General features: G+C 31.7%; 1 protein-coding gene and 2 long non-coding RNA genes across 7 annotated transcripts in view; all 3 read left to right on the forward strand.

Moving 5' to 3' along the window:
* The first annotated feature begins 1,241 nt into the window (after positions 1-1,241).
* Positions 1,242-21,182, forward strand: part of LOC115888359 — a 54,978-nt gene continuing 35,037 nt past the window's right edge. Inside the window, exons 1-4 of one of the 4 annotated variants that reach the window (XM_030908066.1) lie at positions 1,242-1,407; positions 2,208-2,332; positions 15,373-15,518; positions 19,334-19,449. In XM_030908066.1, coding sequence (XP_030763926.1) covers positions 1,350-1,407; positions 2,208-2,332; positions 15,373-15,518; positions 19,334-19,449 — 445 coding nt within the window. In that variant the 5' untranslated portion in view covers positions 1,242-1,349. Of the gene's footprint in view, positions 1,408-2,207; positions 2,333-3,866; positions 3,945-15,372; positions 15,519-19,333; positions 19,450-21,182 lie in introns of those variants that run through there. The other 3 variants (XM_030908065.1, XM_030908067.1, XM_030908068.1) reach the window with 3 other exon arrangements.
* Positions 7,933-9,238, forward strand: LOC115888360. 2 transcript variants are annotated; one of them, XR_004051240.1, is made up of 5 exons: positions 7,933-8,304; positions 8,364-8,466; positions 8,522-8,686; positions 8,761-8,831; positions 9,041-9,238. It is a non-coding gene; the product is annotated as an uncharacterized LOC115888360 (long non-coding RNA). The 2 variants fall into 2 exon arrangements; XR_004051239.1 differs by having other exon boundaries at positions 8,761-8,827.
* On the forward strand, positions 9,348-9,791 carry LOC115888362. Its single transcript, XR_004051241.1, has 2 exons — positions 9,348-9,567; positions 9,631-9,791. It is a non-coding gene; the product is annotated as an uncharacterized LOC115888362 (long non-coding RNA).

Below are 21,182 nucleotides of genomic sequence, written 5' to 3' on the forward strand. Positions count from 1 at the left end.
TGAATACGTGTTCATGAGCAAAATCTCACCGAACCGAGCGCCCCAAACATTTTCGCCGGCTTGTCGGCACATGCATTTTGCTCAAAGGGGATGCGTTGTTCAGTGGGTACGGAGGTTTGTTGCGTTTATGGTGTTCGTCCTATTCGAAGCATTCGCGGCTAAAAATTTTCATTGTTTTGATTTTTCTTTGCTCAAACGAAATGGAGTGGAATAGAGAAAAGTGCCTTCAGTTAATAGACATTTATGAACAATATCCAGTGCTTTGGAATCCAAAGGATGGATGATACTATAATAAAGTCAAGAACTTTGATGCGTGGAGGCAGATAGATGAGATCATGGGATGTGATTCTAGAGAAGCAAAGAAAAAAATTGAGTCTTCTGGCAAGTTTCAGAAGTGAGAAGGCAAAAGGAAAAAAATCTATTGGAACGGGAAAAGGTACATTTACACAAATTATAACGAATATAACAATATAGCTTGTTTTTTTTTAATGGAATAGTAATGTTTTGTATAACGAAAAGAGCACCAGCAGCGATAATAGCATATCTTCCGGGTCCATTAACACACTCTATGCAGAACGGTGACATAGAGATTCAAAGCGCGAATAAAAATTAAATACAACTGAACGTGGGAACACAGTGAACGCAACAAGCACTCTGAACATCGCGATCTTTTCCTTATTGAGTTCGTTCGTGCGCGCTCGGCTCGCTTGCTAAGTTCGGATCAAAATGCTCCAGTGAGTACGCACCTTTATATGATAACACCGCATACACCATAGGCGTAGTCAAAACATTTATCAAAAATATAAATATCTTCAAGCAGCTATGTTTAATGTATTCTTTAACCATTGGTTATACCACAGACAAACTACAATTTAGTAGTTAGTTTGTGGTTCTACGTATCTGCGAGTCACGTAAATAAAATCCTCAATATCTGGACTGCGTAGTTTTGCTTTGATGAAAAACTAAATGTGTGTACTGTGGTTATCTTTAAAAGTAGATTAAGATGAAAATCTTAAACAAAACACATTTCTTAGTATATGTAACTTTCATTCAAAATACATAATTATTACAAAAAATTATTTGGAGTTTGAAACATATTGAGTTACTTTTATTGAGTCTTGCGTAAGAAAATATCGGCTCGCAATTGGTTCAGAAAAACAAAATACAATTCAACATTAGGTACAATTACTTTTTGTTTGTTTAATATGAATGTGCAGTTATTATCGGGTGATTAGTAAAAGGACAATAGCATTTGTATAAAGATTTTTATAGAGGTATTTAAGAATATTTTTAGATACACTAGAACATTCTTTTCATAGAATTTTCACTCCATTCAAATGTAACAGACCATGGCTCACAGCTTGAAGTATTTCGCAGTGCTTATGTGCTTTGCGGTACTTTCAGAAGGTAAATACTTTGTTTCAATTAACTTATCATCAAAAATATTGACATTGTCATATTCACAACTACATAAACAGGAAGTCTCGGTATCTTTATCTAGTAAAATATTTTATTTGCGTAGAAAGAAATTCTTTATAAATACTCTTTCTAAGTATGTTATTAGGTACCCTAAGCTTATCAATACACATTCCTCAATTAATACGAAATATTGCTTTATTACTGGCATAAAAGAGTTATTTAAGGTATTAGTTCCATTCAGCTTGCAAGTGCATAGTGATTAAAACTAACCACCCTGTATATTACTATTAGTTTCTTCTATTTACAGGGTGAGTCAACAATAGAGTAAAGTCCATATCTCATTTGTTACGAGGTTTACAAAATATATTAAATATAAAAGTTCTGGTACTCCAACTTCAGAAACAATGGCACCGCTGAGAATTTTTTACCACACTGCCATTTAACATTTGTTTAAACAAATTTAAATATTACAAAAACTATTCATTTTAGGTACCTATATAAAATTATATATAAAAAAGTTATGGAATTTTACGCAGAATTTAAAAATAAAATAAAAAATAGGGTGTTGCATTTAAAAAAACATACGTTTGCCACACTTTTTTGAAGCACCTTGTATACTCTATAATAATCTTAAAATGTGTATCTTAACCTTCCCCATAACTTTTATATTTTACATTTTTTTGTAAACCTCGAAACAAATGAGATAATGGACTTTACTCTATCGTTGACTCACCCTGTACAATGGTATATACATATACAATGGTTGAATAATGTTTATCTGTTTATAGTGTTTACTCTGAATTTCTACCATCTAAAAAAAGCCACTCGAAAAAAACGTTCGGATGAATTGAAATATCCAGAACCTCCACAATGCGAAAAAGACTCTATATACCTCTGTATAAGCGGACCGAAGGTAAAACTAAATTTAGAGGTTTAAATTTTTCATATAAAACCAGCACAGTCGTCATTTCAATAACAACACTAATTCATATTTCTATTGGCTTGGTGCATTCTCCGCCGACGCTGCCACCATCGGAAAATATCGTAAACAACTAGTGTATATGTTACTGTGTAAATGTCCGAAATGCGGTAAAACCTAGGATAAGCGCGCTAAACCTAGTTTTAGCAATTAAATAATAAAAACACAGAACCTTTCCGATAAACTACAATTCAACACATTTAATCAACTATAAATCACAAATAATACGTCAGGAAACTTTAATAAACACAGACAGCATTGAAACGAGCGTGCTGAAGTGTCTCATCACACTAGCGCGACCGACAGCGGTCCGTGCTTATCTTCCCAAAAATAAATCAATTCTTTGTTTGTATAATCATATTTCTAACACTAGGATTTACCAAAAGCATGTGGTAAAAGCCCGAAAACTATTTATTTTGCTTCCATTTCGGACTTTTACCGGACCCAAACAGTAAATCTTAGGATTTACCATACCGCATTGGTAAAAGTACGAATAAGCAAGTGGTAGTAAAAACCAACCAACCCCACCAAATAACCACCTAACCAATGCATTATCACCCCCCAAATAACCAGGCTAACCAATGCATTAACACCCTCCAAATAACCAGAAAACCTAATTAGTTAATGCCTTTGGTAAATCCTAGGTTTAGCGCGCTTATCCTAGGTTTTACCGCATTTCGGACATTTACAGTAACAAATATAAAACTGATACGTTACAAAAATCGATATCGTGAAACGATAATCGTTAAAATTTCAATGCCTAAGTAAACAAAAACAGAGATGTCTTTGTATATCGACATCCTTAATTTGTCGATATTGTTGCTATAAGAAAAATAATTCGTACTTTTACCAATGCGATGTGATAAATCCTAAGATTTACTGTTTGGGTCCGGTAAAAGTCCGAAATGGAAGCAAAAAAAGAAGTTTTCGAGCTTTTACCATTTGATTTTGGTAGATCCTAGGTTTAGCGCGCTTATCCTAGGTTTTACCGCATTTCGGACATTTATAAATACAATACAATACATATACAAATACACATAGCGACTATTCGAAAACATTATTATTTAATAGTGTTAGGAAGTATAATTTGTGAAAATTCTAAAAATAAAAAAGTAAATATTTTGATATCTTCAGAAGATGTAACTTGTATTATAATTTATTATTCCAGCTAAAAAAACTTTTTATATGAGTTCAACTCCGGTAGCGAGCATAGTTTTACGCACCGGTTTTGCTAGTGGAGACATAACTTACGCTATTTCGGCTATAACGAAATTTTTTGAAGGTACATAATTATAATTTTAGAAGATGTTCATCAAACATTTAATCGCTAGTTGTTGATAGCTTAAAAAAGTATACTATTAATACTGCCAAATTATATTTTATCCTCTCATATCTATTTAATTTTTGATTATGTATTCAGCACTTTGCTTAGTCATTGTTTCGTCGAAATGCTTGATTCTATTTTTGGTTTTGATCAAATCGGTGTGAGAAACTATGAAGCTATAAAATGTTGTTGGAAAGATGAATTATTGCACCCAACATCCACGTAATTACGCCCTCCTTTACGCGTTAACATTTTTTCGGCAATTTTATTAACATTTGAAATTATCACAAAACAACACGACGCCTAGTTCTGATTCTTTTTCACTTATTTTTTACTACTCGAATCAGCGTTACATCACACAAACCTCGTACCTGAGAGTGTTTTATAGTTTCAATAACTGCACTAGCAAAAAACTAAAATACTTAAATATTATGACAAAGCCACGATTTCAATATTATTTTAATGTGATCAACATGAACTGTAACCGGGACGCGTAAAGGCAAACCCCTGTACAGTACAGAGCGCGTGGTCTGCAATATACTCTGTATCACTCGGGGCTTTGTTTATAACTATGTTGCGTCGCGTTGGACAAATCCCAGTGCAATACAGAGCAACCTTGAATTTCTTCAAGCATACTAAATACACTCGAAGAAAATCAAAGAACCCAGAAGTAACTTTATCCTTTATCAAATTTAATAATCTGCTGAAACAACTCCAAATACCTTCTCAAATTATAAACTTTTTAGAAGCTAAAAGTCGAGTATGTGGAAGAAAATCCAAAAAAATTGAGTCCAGCCAACATTAATTTCACGTCGTAAAAATAGGGAACTACTTAAATCTGGAAGAATTCAATCTGGTAGGCCATCTAAGAAGGAAAGCCTAAACGGAAGCACAGTCTTGGCAATAACATCCAAACTTAATCTTCCAAATGACATTAAATTAAAATATTCTGTATATTTTCCAGTTAAATAAATAGTGTTATTATTATAATTTTAGTCCATACTATGTTGTACGACTTTTACTTATTTTTATCAGTAATAAGCAACATATAAAGGGTGTTCAATAATGACATGCCAACATTTAAAGCGATGCGTTCGTGCGAGATGCGGATTGAATATTTTTTATGAAAAAAATGGTACGCGAATGACTTCTTAAAATAAAAATATTTTTTGAAGCATTTTTTTGAGCATTTTTTTTCTAAGCAAATTTGATCCTTTGATTTTATCCTCCGACACATGGTTTTCAGTTAAAAGACGGCCAGTCTGGTTATTCAGTTAATTTGAAATTATTATTCATTTTATCAGTTATTGTAAGTAGTTTTATTTTTGTTTATTTGTTCTATAACATATTTCTGTTTTTTTTTATTTACATTATTTTTATTATACTCTTGTAAGAATTAAATTTGATTTCTAATTAAACGGAATATTTTTATTTATTTATTTAGAAACCTCATATTAAATTTATTTTCATTTGGTTAGGGCGCGGTGGGGTAAAAATGGGACATTTTACATATCTTTTTATTTTTTTCCCATTAAAAAAACCTTAAAGTAAATAAAAAAATACCTAAAGTGGGTAAAATTTCACGGGAAATTACATTATATTCACCAAATGTCATAAAAACAAGTATTTCTTTAATAAAAAAAAATAAATCTCTGTCTCATTTTTTCCCTGTCGTTGGGGCAAAAATAAGACATGCTTGGAAAAAAATGAGACAGGGTGTAAAACGAAGGTTTCCATCATATTATTCGATCTGGGGAAAGACTGATACAGGTAGAGTATAAAAATAAGACACACAACATTTTGTGAATTATTAATTTGTACTGTTTTAATTTTCAAAAATGGGAAAATCTCATAATACTGTTTAACAAAACAAGTCAAAGTAAACTAATAAGTAAAATTCTACTTAAAAAATAGAACGTAGGGTAAGTATAATAAAACATTTAGCTAATTAACAGAAAACTTTTGAAAGTCTATCGGAAAAAGCAAGCTTTTGGGACATTCTAGCGGTTCCTCCTTGGCAACTAGGGGGAGGGTAATTTCATTACAATATCGTCTTTGTCCACATTATAATTTTCAGGCACGGTGGGAAATACAAATTTGTTCACTTGTCGACGCATATACGATACGCAGTACTCACTTCCCTTGATATTTTCTACTAACGCAACGTAATGTACCAGTTTTTTTTTTGCTTAAGCAAACTTTATTAAAACATAGTCTCCGGAATGTATCTCATTTGAGCAGGTGTCAAATCTTCGTTATCTGAATTGGATTCAACTAGATCAGCTAACGTCATATCATCCACATCACTTTCGTCTTGAAGAATAATGCCTTCGGCTTCACTTTCTGAGGAAGAACTTGGAACTCGATCTATTTTTTGAATATTTTTCTTTTGTACCTTTTTGTTTGAACTCTACCTTTTGAATGACTTCTTTTTGTTTAATGCTTTCTAAATATTCAGCACTCGTAAGAACCGCAGAGTTTGAATTAATCTTACGTCTTGTCTTAGTCTCAGGATTTGTTTTATTGATTTTGGCAAGCAAAATTTCTTCGAACGTGGTGGACGATGAAGCTGTGCCCGCGATTGAAATATTTGATGTGGATGCCAAATTAATTTCATTTATTATCTGGTTTTCCTCGGGTTCTGTTATCTTTTCTTCTCCCTCTCTGTGTTTATCTTCTCTATTAGGTTCTTCAACTGTTTCAATTTCAGCCTCTTCGGCATTTTAAATTATACATACTACTATTTAGTACAGTATCTCGTTGTGCGCATTCGTTTATATCTTTTTAGCTTCACTTCATTAAGTCTTTCTTTTGGGTATTTTTCCTTAGAACAGGGATACAGACCAGTAGTTTCAAACGATCGTTTTATGACATCTCGTGAAATTCCCTCATTCCATAGTTCACAGATCATATTTTGCAAACTCACATTTGGTGAGCTTCCTTTGGTTTAATCTTTGCCACTCTATAAGTTTTGATTCCATTTTAATTTTAAAGGTCCAAAACAGCATTTGTCTAATGGTTGCAAAAGGTCAGTCGCATGTGGTGGTAGTTTAAATAAGGTAATGTTATTCTGGATGGCAAGCTCTATGGTCCCTGTAGCCAAGTGAGAAACATGCCCGTCCATTATAACAAGAAGGGGTCTTTGCTGGACCATCTTGCAGAACTTTTTGAAACCAAAAATTAAAACCGCTGTTGTCATCCATCCCTTGTCGGATAGCAGCATAGCATGTATTTTCAATGTCTTGCGTTCCTTTCCAAGTGCTCCATAAATTTTGTCCTTGATATATTATTAAGGGCGGCAAAGAGATCTCCGTTTGCCGAAATGCAGGCCATTGTTGTAACATTTTCTTTTCCGGAACCTTCGATACTCCGATGAACCCTTTGTCCTATCAAAAACAAGTGGATTAGATTAAAAAAATAGTTTAAGTATTACAATCCTAACTTACCTATCGCTGAGACACCCTTTACTCTACCGGGATCTAAATTAAAACTAGTTTCGTCTAGATTAAATATATGTGAGGGTTTATCTTGTAATCCCAGTTTCTTAATTGTTTCCCCAAGTTTATCATAAAAGGAATAGATGATAAAGGGGTCACTGGTTGCAGTTCTTCGGCACTTTTCCAACTGTTCCATTCCTTTTGCAGAACGTCCGAAACCAGTCATCTCCGGGTTTTCCATTATTAAAAACGGTTTTTAAATTATTTTCATTGACGTAAGTTTGAACAACACGTTTAATTTCTTCTTTGGATACAGCAAATCCCCATTTAGCCATCACGGTGATCTTTTGGGTTAGATCAGCTTCTTGATCCACTGATAAGGCTTGCTTTCTACCTTGTTTCGACTTATTTTTGTTGTTAAGCGACCTACTAAGCTTGGACTTGTCGATTCTAAATTGTCGTGCTGCCTCTCTTACCCCAAGCTTCCCTTGTTTAACAAGATTTATGGCTTCTTCTAAGTCTTTTGCTGTATATTTTTTTAATTTAGGAACGTATGTTCTAGGCATTTTGAAAACAATTCCAGTTATCCTAGAATAATAATAAGTTACTAGTAGAAAACGCAAATTTTACCTGTCTCATTTTTACTCCAACAGGTGTCTCACATTTACCCCCACACAAGTCTCAATTTTACCCCAGAATAATTTTACGAGCGCTCGGGTCAGGTATCAAAGAAAGACTGTTGCACATGGTTCCAACGCATCACAAGACAAACAGAGGTGGCGGTATTCGTCCTACGGGGTATTTGTCCTACCAACCGAACGTCACTTCGGGCATGTTCGGTAGTCCTAAAAATTCCTGTTTCAGGAATTTTGTCCTGGCTAACGTACTAAATCTGTCAACGTCGCATACTTTTCAATCTTGTTTTGTTTTGGAATTTGACAAGATTAACCTCAGAAAAAGTTTAAAATTATAATTTTTATGAACATTGACGAATAATGTTATGAATAATGTAATAGAACCTGATATAAAATAATCCGGAAATATTTACAAATAAAGCATAAACAAAATGAAAGTGATAGCAACACGATTACCTTTGATAATGTGTTTTTTATATAAGAATACGTCTACATGGGTTGAAATCTCAGGTGTGTATCTAGATAATATGTATTCAAACAAAAGCTGTAAAACGATTAACAATTTTTAGAAAATATTAAGCTATCCACAAATTCCTGAAAATAAATTAGCCGTGATTTGCGGAAAAAATGTTCTTAATTATTTTTCCCACATGATGTCCTTTCAGGTTCCAGGTATGTGATATTGTTTTAATTGCAAGATCGTAGCTTACAAAAATTCATTCTTCAGGAAACAGCACGGGCATGTATTAGGCATAATAAGTAATTATAAAAATATGAGCAAAAATGAGATGGTTTAAAAGAGTGAAAATTTTAAGGTTAAGAAATCTGAAACTCAAAGGAAAACTGATTAAAAACTGATAAATAAGTACCGTTAAACTGGAAAAGCAAACTAGTAAGTATTTTATTATGAATCTATTCACTATAACATTGTGGTATTTTACGAAATGTATTTCTTTTGAATTACAGCTATACGCATAATACAAAAGACAATTTATCATCTTTAAAACCATAAGGCATATGATATATGAGATAGGTAGGTATGTACCATGTGGTAGGTACAATATGATCGAAAAAAAAACGGCGTCAGTGATGGCTATGAAATGAAGATCGGTGTCTTTTATATGTAAAATTATATAGGGAATGTCAAGGATCGTCATTTCCAAGCCAACTGGACGCCGTTTTTTCGATTATATGAGACATAAGTGTCAGCCTTCCTAGACCACAGACCTTTATATTATACTTCTAGCACAAGGACATATCGGCAAGCCTTAGGTTGGTGTTTACGCGTGTAGGTGTGAATCGCTATGGTGATCTGGTCGGAGATAGAAAAATATAAAATATTTATTACATAACCACACTTAATCTGATGATTTCCTATGCATTCAATACCAAGTTCAATACATCTGATTGTAATAAGCATATTGGCCATACTCTTCATATACATGAAAATCGTATCAATCGTGTATCACATAGCACATTTAAGAGGACTGATCCTATAAAGGCATTTATTTTTGTTTTCTATTTATAACCTCGTTAACTCATTTATTTTGTAGATTTATTGAATATTAAGCTCTAGGATAAAAAAACCTGCTTAGACAGAACATGGGTATTTTCGAATACTTTATTTAGAAGATCTTGTCAGGACAATGATATAAGATTACAGAAAAATATCTGACGTAGGACAAATGTATAAAGTCTTCAGGATACCCTTCGGGAACAATTTAGAATGATGCAGCGTAAACTACAGTAAAGTCTGAACATTAAAGCATAAAGGTAAATAAATTATCCATACATGTGTGCAGCAAAGTCGTAATATAATAAATTTATTGTTTTCAGAAACAAAATCCACAACTTATTCTGCCAAATACAAATAGTACACATCTTATTTTACTAAGCGTGTTGACCGTACTCTTCATACACACAAAAATCGGCACCCAAGGCCTGAAATGCCAACTCTAGTATACCTATTCTATGTAATAAATATTTTTTTAAGTATATTTATTTGTATTATTATCTTTCTAGATTAAAATATTTTTAATCAGTCTGAGAATCAATATGAATTTATTTTTAAAAAAGAACGAGTATACCTAAAAGCAAAAATGATTTAAGTTAGTATGTCAAAATAATAAGTTAAGGTATTTTTAGAAAACCTGTATTTTAAATTGCAAAAGCTGATAGAATTTCAAATATTTTTCAAACTAAAAAAATGTATCGATCTGAATTAATTTTTCAAATATAACCAGAAAAAAATATCTATCTTAAAGTTGCAGCTGTGGTTGCAATACTCTGTATTGCTAAAAAACATTTTATTTATTAAAATTACAAAATTACGGTATAAAGTTATAAAAAAGTACTTTATAAAAAAAGATCTCCAAATTGTCAAGAAAATAATAAAAAGGGAAAATTCTGAAATTTACAGAAATTTCTTTTTCACTTTATTCCAATTATGTTAATGAGAGTGAAAGTAAAGACTATGGAGAGCTTATTCGTAGTAAAGTAACTAGTTAATTAGTTATTCTGTGTATAGCAAAGACTACCTGTAACGACCCCTAAAAGTAGTTAATAATAATTTAACATTAATAATTAGGTATTTCTTGCCTGAGTGCCTTGAGACAAAACCGGTAAAATAATAAGAACAAAATATGTGAGCAAAGGAATTCATAAAAACCGTAATATGTAAAGTTGATTAAAACAAATTACATATAAATATATATAAATACTGTAAAATCAAAAAAAAAACAGCTGGAAGAGCAGCAATTTTTTTTCAATTGTATAGTACTGTATGATCGAAAAAAAACGGCGTCCAGTTAGCTTGTTAATGATTATCGATGACATTCCCCATATAATTTTAAATATAAAATGACAGCAATCATTATTTCATAGCCGACCACTGTGACCATTGTGTATTATTCTTATTACTAATACTGCACCCAATCACTTTTTTGACAATAATCTATAAAAAATAAAAAGGTAAACAATTTTTCATATTATAAAATAATTTATTTCATTACAGGCCATAGGCACAAACCGTCATTTTTACTCCGAATAGGACATGCTATTTTTTTCAAACGTCACAAATATTTTTTTAAACAATTTCAAACTTTGCAAATAATAAACAAGATTTAAAAGTAATAACCTTGTAACTCTAATTATACCGTATGATCGAATAAAACGGCGTCAGCGATGGCTATGAAATGACAATCGATGACATTTCCCATATAAATTTACATATAAAATGACAACGATCTTCATTTCATAGCCATCGCTGAGGCCGTTTTTATTCGATCATACGGTACTTATATCGAGAAACTATGGTTACACTCGTTGAATTTGACACTTTATATCAGTTTTTAATAATATTTTCGTACTTTTGTGCTTATGCGTAAAAGTGCTTTATTTTATGCCTAGGCATTAAAATTACTTTTATTTTATCAATCACGTCGCCAAAATTAATACTTTTGTTGGGCGTTTGAAAAAAAAATCATTTATTTGTAAGTTTTATAACATATCTAATTAAATTGGGCCGAAAGGAGTCAGTTCTGAACACACATCCGTGGTTGTGTATCATTCTTAATTTATTTTTAAAAGAACATAAATACCTACAAAACAAAAAATTAAAGTTAGTAGATATGTCAAAATAATAAGTAAATTAGATATTTTTAGAAAACCTATATATTTATTTAATTGGAAAAACTGATGAAATTTCATATATCTTTCAAATTAGAAATTGTATCCTAATTAATTTTTACTCTAATTGCTAAAAAACGAATATTACAAAAATTAAGTTATAAAGTGAGTTTAGTTATATTAAAGTTCACCATATTGTCAAGAAAAAAAAAAATTATTGCTTTTAAATTAAAAAATTATGTGCAAGTTAGGTTAAACTACAAGTTAAACAATATAGATAATCAAAAAGTTTTTGATAAAATTTGCTTTTTATGATGTCAGATCATTTCTATGAAAAATACACTAGATAGAATACATTAGATTTTTTATTAAAGACGCTGATGGGTAACTAAAACATTGACTAATAAACCTTGTCCATTTTAATATAAGAGGTGACGACATATTCCCCTTGGAATCTTTGTGAAGGTGTAAGGGGGTGTATAATAAATTAATCCTTGTTTTATAATAAAACCATAAAACATTTATTTGTGAGTTAAATAAACGCCTGCCCTCGCCTGTCATAGGCAACCAAAAATACATATAAAAAATCTTGTAACTTTAGATGAACTTTAGTAATTATGTCAGTAAACTCTTAATTAGCCTCTAGTCTATTATATTTAACGTACAAATATATTATTAAATTTTAATCATAGATTAAATATTTTAATCTAAGCATTAAGTAATAAAACTATTTGTGCCCATTTATCATAAGAGGTCTGAAATATACTCTTGGTAGTACACAAAACAGTGTAAGGGTGTAAATAAAATGTATAATCATTGATTTTTTATAATATAAACTATAAAACATTTATTTCTTATTTGTGAGAATAAAAAAAAACAAAACAATGCATAATATAAACTATTTTAGAATTAGGTATAGGCAACCAAACACACAAGAAAAATAATTTAGATAAAACCTTGTAATTATTTATTAAATATATCAATAAAGTCTTAATTAAGTCTCTAGTCTATTTTTATTTTATATTTACATAATATAAAATACCCACACTCTTTTCCGATACAGAAAATTTTGTTAATTGCTTCTTGAAAATGCGACAACCTGACAACGCTGTTTTTAACGTTCGGGACGCGTTCGGGTGGACGACTCTAGCCGAACAACTGGTAGGACAGATGCTCATTAGGACAGATGTGGTTCTCCCGACAAACACAACAATATTCCGACTTTAAACGAGTCGCTCCGACAATTTAGGCTGCCGTGGCGGGAAAAGTTAGCGCCTTTTATTTGAAAGTTTTATGAGTGTTTTTTGTGATTCCTTCAAATACATCATGTTTGATATTTTCTGTGCCATAATTGTTTAAATTTAATATAGGCATGCTCAACTTAAAAGAAGACTTAACGTTTTTACTTAATCAGAGTTTATAAAAAGATGTTTAATAATAGAAAAAACTCACTGTCTCATTTTTACCTCAAATTTTTACTGTCTCATTTTTGCACCGCCGTGCCCTATTTTATTTTATTTTATTTTGCGTATTTTATTTTTATTATTGTTTTTTTTATATGAGGTTTTACACAACATTTCTTAAAATTTTACTTAGATAATAAAGATTTAACCTTTTTAAAACCAAAAACAAAAAGATATACCTACAGGTGCCAAAATAAAATTTTCGCTTTATGTCGTTCCAATGTGCGTCGCATCGCATCGTCGGCGTCGTTTTAAACAGAGATAATCGAAAAAATTTACCGAATAAAGTTAGTTTGTGGTAGTTTACTGTTTTAACTTGTCCCCATTTTTGTATGCTATATTAATACCAAATTAATTAAAATCGTTACTTATAATAATGATATACGAGAACGTCATTGTACATACCTACACATCGAAAAATTTGACTAAGTATCATAATAGCCAGCGTAATAGCAATTTGCGTGCTCTGCATACACTGGGATTTGTCCGACGCGACGCAACATAGTTATAAATCAGGGCCATGCACAGGGCCATGTAAGTGAAATATTAAAAATGGTTCTAGCAAAAGTTTCCCAATTACGACGGGTGATGGCGCTGATCTTCAAAATTTTTGTACGGGGAACTTTAAAAATAATTTAGATAGCTAGAGCAATGCCGTCTCTAATAGAACAGTCTCGGAGCGAGATTTATTACGTCACGTTAGTTAGATACTGATTAATAAATATTTTGTAGAATACATGGAAAATATAATTATTCCTTAGATTTTTGGTTTGTTTTTTAAAAATGATATAGTTTACATGAAATATACATAATATACAGTTAATAAATACAATATATTTTTTTTTGTTTCGTTTCTTTGACCTGTATACTATATATTTTTTGTTTTTACTCTTGGCTTTAGGTCGTTGGGGTTGCAAAAATGTTTCTAGATTTTGTTCATTATTTTATTTTATGACGACGTTTCGACAGTATATGTCTTTTTCAAGCCTCTTGAACGTAGATTCCTACAGAGTTAAAAATTGTTAAAACTGGACAAAACACAATAACACATATTAACTATTATTTTAATTGTTTTTGGACACAGTGGCGGATACAGAGGGGGGGCCATGGGGCCCGGGCCCCCCCTAAAATCTGTAAATTGGGTTAAATATTAGATTTTTTGGTTAAAAATGGCGCCCTGAAAGGCATATTTTGCATTATTTTTTATTTGGGCTCCCCTTAAAATAAATTTCTGTATCCGCCCCTGTTTGGACATCGTCTCAGTAGATATCGGGTACTCGTACATCGATGTCTCAGTAGACATCGGGTATTGAAATGATAAATGTGTTTTATACAGGTCTGCTAGGAAATACATACGTGCTCTATACTAAAGTGTGATGTCCAAAAACAATTAAAATAATAGTTAATATGTGTTATTGTGTTTTGTCCAGTTTTAACAATTTTTAAGGAAGGAATCTACGTTCAAGAGACTTAAAAAAGACATATACTGTCGAAACGTCGTCATAAAATAAAATAATGAACAAAATCTAGAAACATTTTTGCAACCCCAACGACCTAAAGCCAAGAGTAAAAACGAAAAAAAATACAATATATATACCTATTTATAGTAATAAATACTTGGGCTATGAACCATACGAATGCAGCATATGTTTTACAATATACAAATAATGAATCGGTACCTAAGGTAATCGGTAAAATGTAAAATATATTTTAAATTTTGGGGTTTGAAAATCGATCTAATTTACAAAAAGCATTCAATATCTACTAGTGATTTGCATTCACAAAATTTATATGTATATTTTGAAAGTATCAATGTTGGAAAAATTATATTTGCAAATAATACAATATCATCGAAAAAAAGGCGTCAGCGATGGCTATGAAATCGCTGTCAGATCGCTGTCATTTTATATGTAAAATTATTTAGGGTCATCGATCTTCATTTTCAAGCCAACTAGGCGCCTTTTTTTTCGATGATACGGTATAATTCTTACATAAAATGTAAATAACATTAGACCAATTAAAACAAAGAAATGTAAATTTCTTATTGTTTTACTTATATCAATTCTATTATTATTTTATTCATATTGTATTCAGCTATCACTTAAATATTTGATATTAATTTGGTATTATAAATAATCAACAGGTTGTAACAAAACGTGTAATATTTCGTGTTTTTTTATGAGAAACAGAGCGACCATATATCTGGTAGTAGTTTATGTTACACAAAACAAAATAATTAGTTTTTTGCACTACAATAACAAATAATTCCAAAAATCAACCGACAAAATATGAATACAGAATCTAACCGAATATCTAACGATAAACAGCTGATGAAGTAAACAAAAGTCCGCGCCGGGGCTGATATATTAGAGACGGCAGTGGCTAGAGCAAGTGCTTTTATGTAGAAATCCAAATTTGCCAAAAAAATATTAGCGGATCTCCATAAAGGTCTAACCTACATGATCCAAATTTCTTATATTTCTTGTAGAACAAGAGAAGCCAAATGGCAATTGTTAATAACACAGCTGCCACAGGTCTGGTGATGGACGTTAATGAAAATAAAATAGCTTTAGTTCAACCGACCCATACGATTATCTTGGATGGCATAAGGAAAAAAGGAAGTATAATGATGAAGTAAGAAATAGTTTATTTTACTACATTGTTCCTTAAAAATGTACACTCATCTTCTTCTTCCTGTGCCTTGTGCTTAGCCGCACGTTGGCGGTTGTCTGTACTCTTCATACCATGTGTACTGTTTGACCAGCGGATCTGAAGCTACGGAAGGAATGCGAGAAAAAAAAATCGATATTGCCACGTTTATCTATAAAATTGCAAAATTGCCAGACATGAACTATAAATTTAATATATTTTTATTATATATAATGTGTTTAGCATATATTCTGACTTATATTACTAAGGAATTTTAACGTAGTTCATATTGTTCGATATGTTTTATTTAATAACTTATTTCTTTCATTCTGTATAATCCGTTTATTATAAAAGGTGAAGATTTACAACGATATCATTGGCAAACCGGCATCGCCGCGCATGGCCGCCTATTCATCGAACATGATTGGCGAGAGTACGTCACAGGATTTGTTACCACGCGGTTGCCATGGCTTTTACGCCTTTCCTATTGGCTAGCGTTATCCCCAACTTCACGGTCTCTTCTGAAAAGAGTAGAAATATTGAATACTATTGAAATATCCAGATTGCGGTGTCATTCTTTTGATCATTATTATGTTCTTTCATTATTTTATAGCGGTTATCCTAAACTTTATTCTTATATTTTTCGTATATTTAATAGTTAAGTTGTGTTTTATTGTTTTGCTATCTTGTTATATTGTTTTTCGTTCGTAGTTTTTAATTATTAATATTAAGTTAGATCGTATATTTGTGTTTTAAAATGAATAAATTTGTTAAGGGTAAAACGCTACATAGCCAAACAAGAGAAATAATAGCTAATTTATATAGGTAAGTAGAATAATAATAATTATTAGAATATTAAAATTAAATATTGGCTAAAATAAAAAGCACACAATACATTTTACCTAAATATTTTATATCGGTTATCCTAAACTTTATTTCTAAATATTTTAGCTAAACTAAAATAAATATAAATAAACGTGGATGAAATCTCATTTGGTTTATTTCCTTGTGTTCATAATAAGGTTTGCGACGAAGAAGCTACAGAGAGTTCGCTTAAGTTGCCGCTTAAACGTAAACTTGAGCGGATATCTCTTTATACCGGAGTTAGCGTATCGGCTATAAAAAAAATTCACACAGAAGATAAAAAAGGCTGGAAACTAACCCCGATAAAATGATATCCAGTCCTAGAAAGAAACGACCACGTTAGACTGTTGTTGAAAAGCTCGACGACTTTGATTTCCAAGTGGTCAGGAATTTGATACATAGATTTTATCTCGAATTCAAAGTCGTCCCCACAATTAGAAAGGTTTTGCAAGAATTGCAGGAGGAATCGAATTTTCCTTTGGCAGGGAAACGCTTAGGGGGTTATTAAAATCAAATGGATTTTTTTGGCGTAAATGTCAAAATAACAGATAAATATTAATGGAGCGGCCCATTATATTGCAGAGAGATATAAATTAATATATACGCGAAATTCGAAAATATCGCCAAGTATTACCGTATGATCGAAAAAAAACGGCGTCCAGTTGGCTGGGAAATGAACATCAATGACATTTCCCATATAAATTTACATATAAAATGACAGCGATCTTCATTCCATAGCCATCGCTGACGCCGTTTTTTCTCGATCATGCGGTATCTATTTGGATGAAACATGGGTAGACAATGACCTAACCTTTAATATAAGTGCTGGCGGAGCGATACCATATCTGGTGTAATAGGCAATATTGGATCTACTGCTGAGCAAAATTATGTTTTGTTTGCACTTCCAAAGATAACTATTTTCAAGATTTTTTTTGCTGCAAATAGTTATATCTAAAATGATGTATTATAGAAAAAAATATAGTTGTACAGATATATAAATAAATATACCTCAAGACTTAGTCTTGATCATCTGCTGATGATGCTAACATGGTTAGCGAAACGTGCGTCCAGTGTAAAAGTAAAAGTGTTTTGGTGCATTGTGCTGATTTAGTGTTTTATTTTGCTGTGTAACACCAAAAGTTCTAACCCCCAACTGTAATTATTTCTTCTATTTTATTAACAACAAATAATAATAAAATGATTCAAAATATTTGAAGGAGCTTTAATAAAAGCTTTTAGTGTTTATCTGCTAACTCAACAGTAACAATTCAAACAGCATAAAGTTTTTTGAAAAACATTATTAATCTGAATATTATATTTATGATACACTTTATTTTCATAAAACACCGTAAGCCCATGCCTATTTTAAGAATGAAATTGGGCGTGTTTTATTTACAACTGCGTTCCCCTGCCGATACCCCGTAGCTTCAGATCCGTTGGTCGCACTATAGAGTGCCGTTTTCGGTCTTCGAAATATGGTGGCTGCATCGCTGATGTTACACACAGGGCCATGTAAGTGAAATATTAAAAATGGTTCCAGCAAAAGTTTCCCAATTATGACGGGTGATGGCGCTGATCGTCAAAATTTTTGGACAGGGATTTTGCTTACCGACAATACAACGTGAGCTACGACCGGACCAGGACCAATCAGAATTATCAGTCTTTCTTGGACATTTGCCGCGGAAGTGTGTGTTAATTTATTTCTGTTGTGATAAGTGTGGTTGTGTTTGCAGTTTGATTTTTCGGTTTTGATATTATGTTAAAATTAATTTTGAATTATTGTATCACCTGTTTTTATGTAATAGTACTTTTTTTAGTTCTATGATCTGATATGTTATGATTTGTTAATGTTTGTTTAACAATGTTATACCAAAGAGGTTATACTTAATATATCAATTTGCATAGCCTAAATTTTTTATCAATAAACTTTGTAGATTTTCAGATTATTTAATTCCTTTTGTTTCCGTTTGTAATTTTATTTTTAAGACATATTATGTGATTGTTTCACATAATATGTTTTAAAAATAAAATTGCAAATAGCGAATAAAAATAATTAAAATAAAAAAGTGTATTTTACAATTCCCCCCGGCCCCGCACCCCTTTGGCTAACCTATAAATGTCAACTATGTCGAGAGATGGCGTTACGAAAATGGAACCGATTTATTACAAGGAACTTGGGCTTCTTTTTCGTTAGTATATTCTGTGGTTACACCAATCCCGTATGTTTCTTAGCCAGGAATGTTGTTTTCTTTCTGGGCCTTGCCGTCCCTCTATTTTTCCTAAGATGGGCCATATGTAGCATTTTACTACCCGTAGTGTTAGCCAAAAATGTTGACTTTGCATAATTCGTTCTAAGTTTAACTTCCTCATCGCAGTCCCATCGTTCATTGTACACTCATAATATTCAAAATTAAAGCAAAATTTTATTTTATCTACGTCAGTGAGTTAATAAGATCTTAACCCACGCATTTTGAGTGAGTTAAGAGCTTCTTAACTCACGCATTTTCATTACCGCACTCCTTGTTTAGATGACTACCAAAGAGAAAAAAATATTTTGTAAAACATTTATTTTGCACTAAATACCTACTAAATACAAATAAACTGTTCTATTGATAATTATTATAAAAGCATGAAAACTTATTTATTATAAATGTTAATGATATAGATATTCTCCATCTATTTTTAATCCTTTGTTCGTCCACTCCAGTTGACGGAGGAATTCTTCTAGTGTTGCTATACATAAACAGCTTTGGGGATTTGGTTTGGTTTGGTTTGTTTTTGGTTATTGGTAAAGGATAACAATACAAGCAAAACGTTGGAACAGCAATACGTTGAAATATATAAATCGGATAATTAGATTTAATTAAACCAAAATAAAAGTATTACAATATGCAATAATTTTCGTTATATGTGTTCATTTTATGTTTTTTTTTCAGTGATCAACAAATTAACCGTGATAATATTTTTGATACTCTTAGAGACTATAATATGAGCCACAATTTTTGCATGCAGCCTAAGGGATCTTCTGCGAATATAGATACTTTCGCCCAAAGTAAGTAAAATGTAGAAAAAAGATTATAAAATTATATAAGAATTCTTGCCATTTAACTGCTGGTATAGAAATTTATATCCACACTGTGTTTCTCATAAGGTGAATCAAGCTGCTCTCACTACCGGTTTCGGAGCCCTATTCCATCATCAGGTGAGCTTGGGTCGATTGCACACGTGTGTCTAGCCCCAGCAAGGCAACTATTAAGCTTGACCAATCGCGTTAGAATTTTTGACAAAAGCGGATACAGAACAGCTGTGGCGTACTATGTAATTTATTACAAACAAATAAAGAAAATCAATGGATATCTAAAAAACAAATATAAATTAGTAAAAACCAACCAACCCCACCAAATAACCAACTAACCAATGAATTAACACCCTCCAAATAACCACGCTAACCAAAGCTTAATAGTTGCCTTGCTGAGGCTAGACGCAAATGATTCCACAAAATGACAAACACAGTGCAGAGTACCTAATATACCAACTTGTCGGAAAGTAGCGGTAAGATATTAAGTCCCGAACGGGGGATAGCGGCCTGCGTGCAATGGTAGTACTTTCGTACCACCGAGACGCAACTATCGATAGTAAAAAGATGGTAAAAAGGCTTTTTTCAGGCCAGCGAAATTATAAAATGGAAAAGAAATTTCTAGCAGTATAGGTATATAATAAAATTATATAAGAATTCTTGCCATTTAACATAATTTTAGCATATTCTAGCATAATTAAAAAATTAAAATTAAATATTAGTAGATGACGCATTCTCCGCTTGAAAAGACCTTTTAAATGTCTTTTTTAAAGGTCTTTTCAAGTTCGTAGCTCAAAAACTCGCGTTATGATAAAAATAGAATGGTCACCTCATTTTTTTCGGAAAAAAAATTAACAACAAAATCTATGACTAAGATCATAAAAATAAAAACTATCAATTTGTAGGAAATTACACGAGCTACAAATTAACCTCTGTAGTTGGACGGTCTTGAACTCTTCATTTTCACGATATTTTTGTGTTTTAAGGGCTCAAAGAAGGTGGTCCTTACACGCAAGTCAAACTAATAAAACGTAATATCCTTGTATATATATTTTTAACGTAGATCAACCTAAGACGTTTATGGACTAAGACTACTAGATGGCAGGACCGGTTTCCCTACAGAAATATTTTTTTTATTACTCTGAATTTTGAAGCTACCAATAAAAACAGAGAAAATAAAAATCGATAATTTTCGGACTGTGCCAATTGGTTACTAATCGACCAGATACTTTTTATCTATTAGATATGCTATAAAAGCTGGCAATTATACAATTCGACCATTGTAAATACCCGACAAATTCTTCAACGCCGACGAGGCCGATGTTTCTCACTGATAAGAAATAAAAATGTTTGTTTAGATAATTCTCTTCGAGGTATTTTTTCTTTCTGAATGCACATTTTAAAGTATTTTATATTCTTTGTCCCCTTCACCTATTATCCTGGTCGCACGTATGGAAGTTCTGTTTCTTCTAGTTTTAGAAAATGTTCTTATTTCTTTTTTCTTTGCAGTTGTAGGGTAAAATTAGATTAATTTATTGAGTTTAATTATAGTGTTTAGTGTAGCATGTTAGTGTAGTCTACCAAAAATAGTTTAGTAGTGTTTTTATAGTTTATTTTGTAGTTAAGTAGTAGGTGAAGGGATAATTTAGTTATTTTTTCTTTTTGTTTGATAAATTAGTAATCAAATTGATAGTTTGTTCAGTGTAGAA

The sequence above is a fragment of the Sitophilus oryzae genome, unplaced genomic scaffold (assembly GCF_002938485.1).
Source record: "Sitophilus oryzae breed Bouriz unplaced genomic scaffold, Soryzae_2.0 scaffold_734_pilon_pilon, whole genome shotgun sequence".
In the NCBI taxonomy this organism is placed as follows: Eukaryota; Metazoa; Arthropoda; class Insecta; order Coleoptera; family Curculionidae; genus Sitophilus; species Sitophilus oryzae.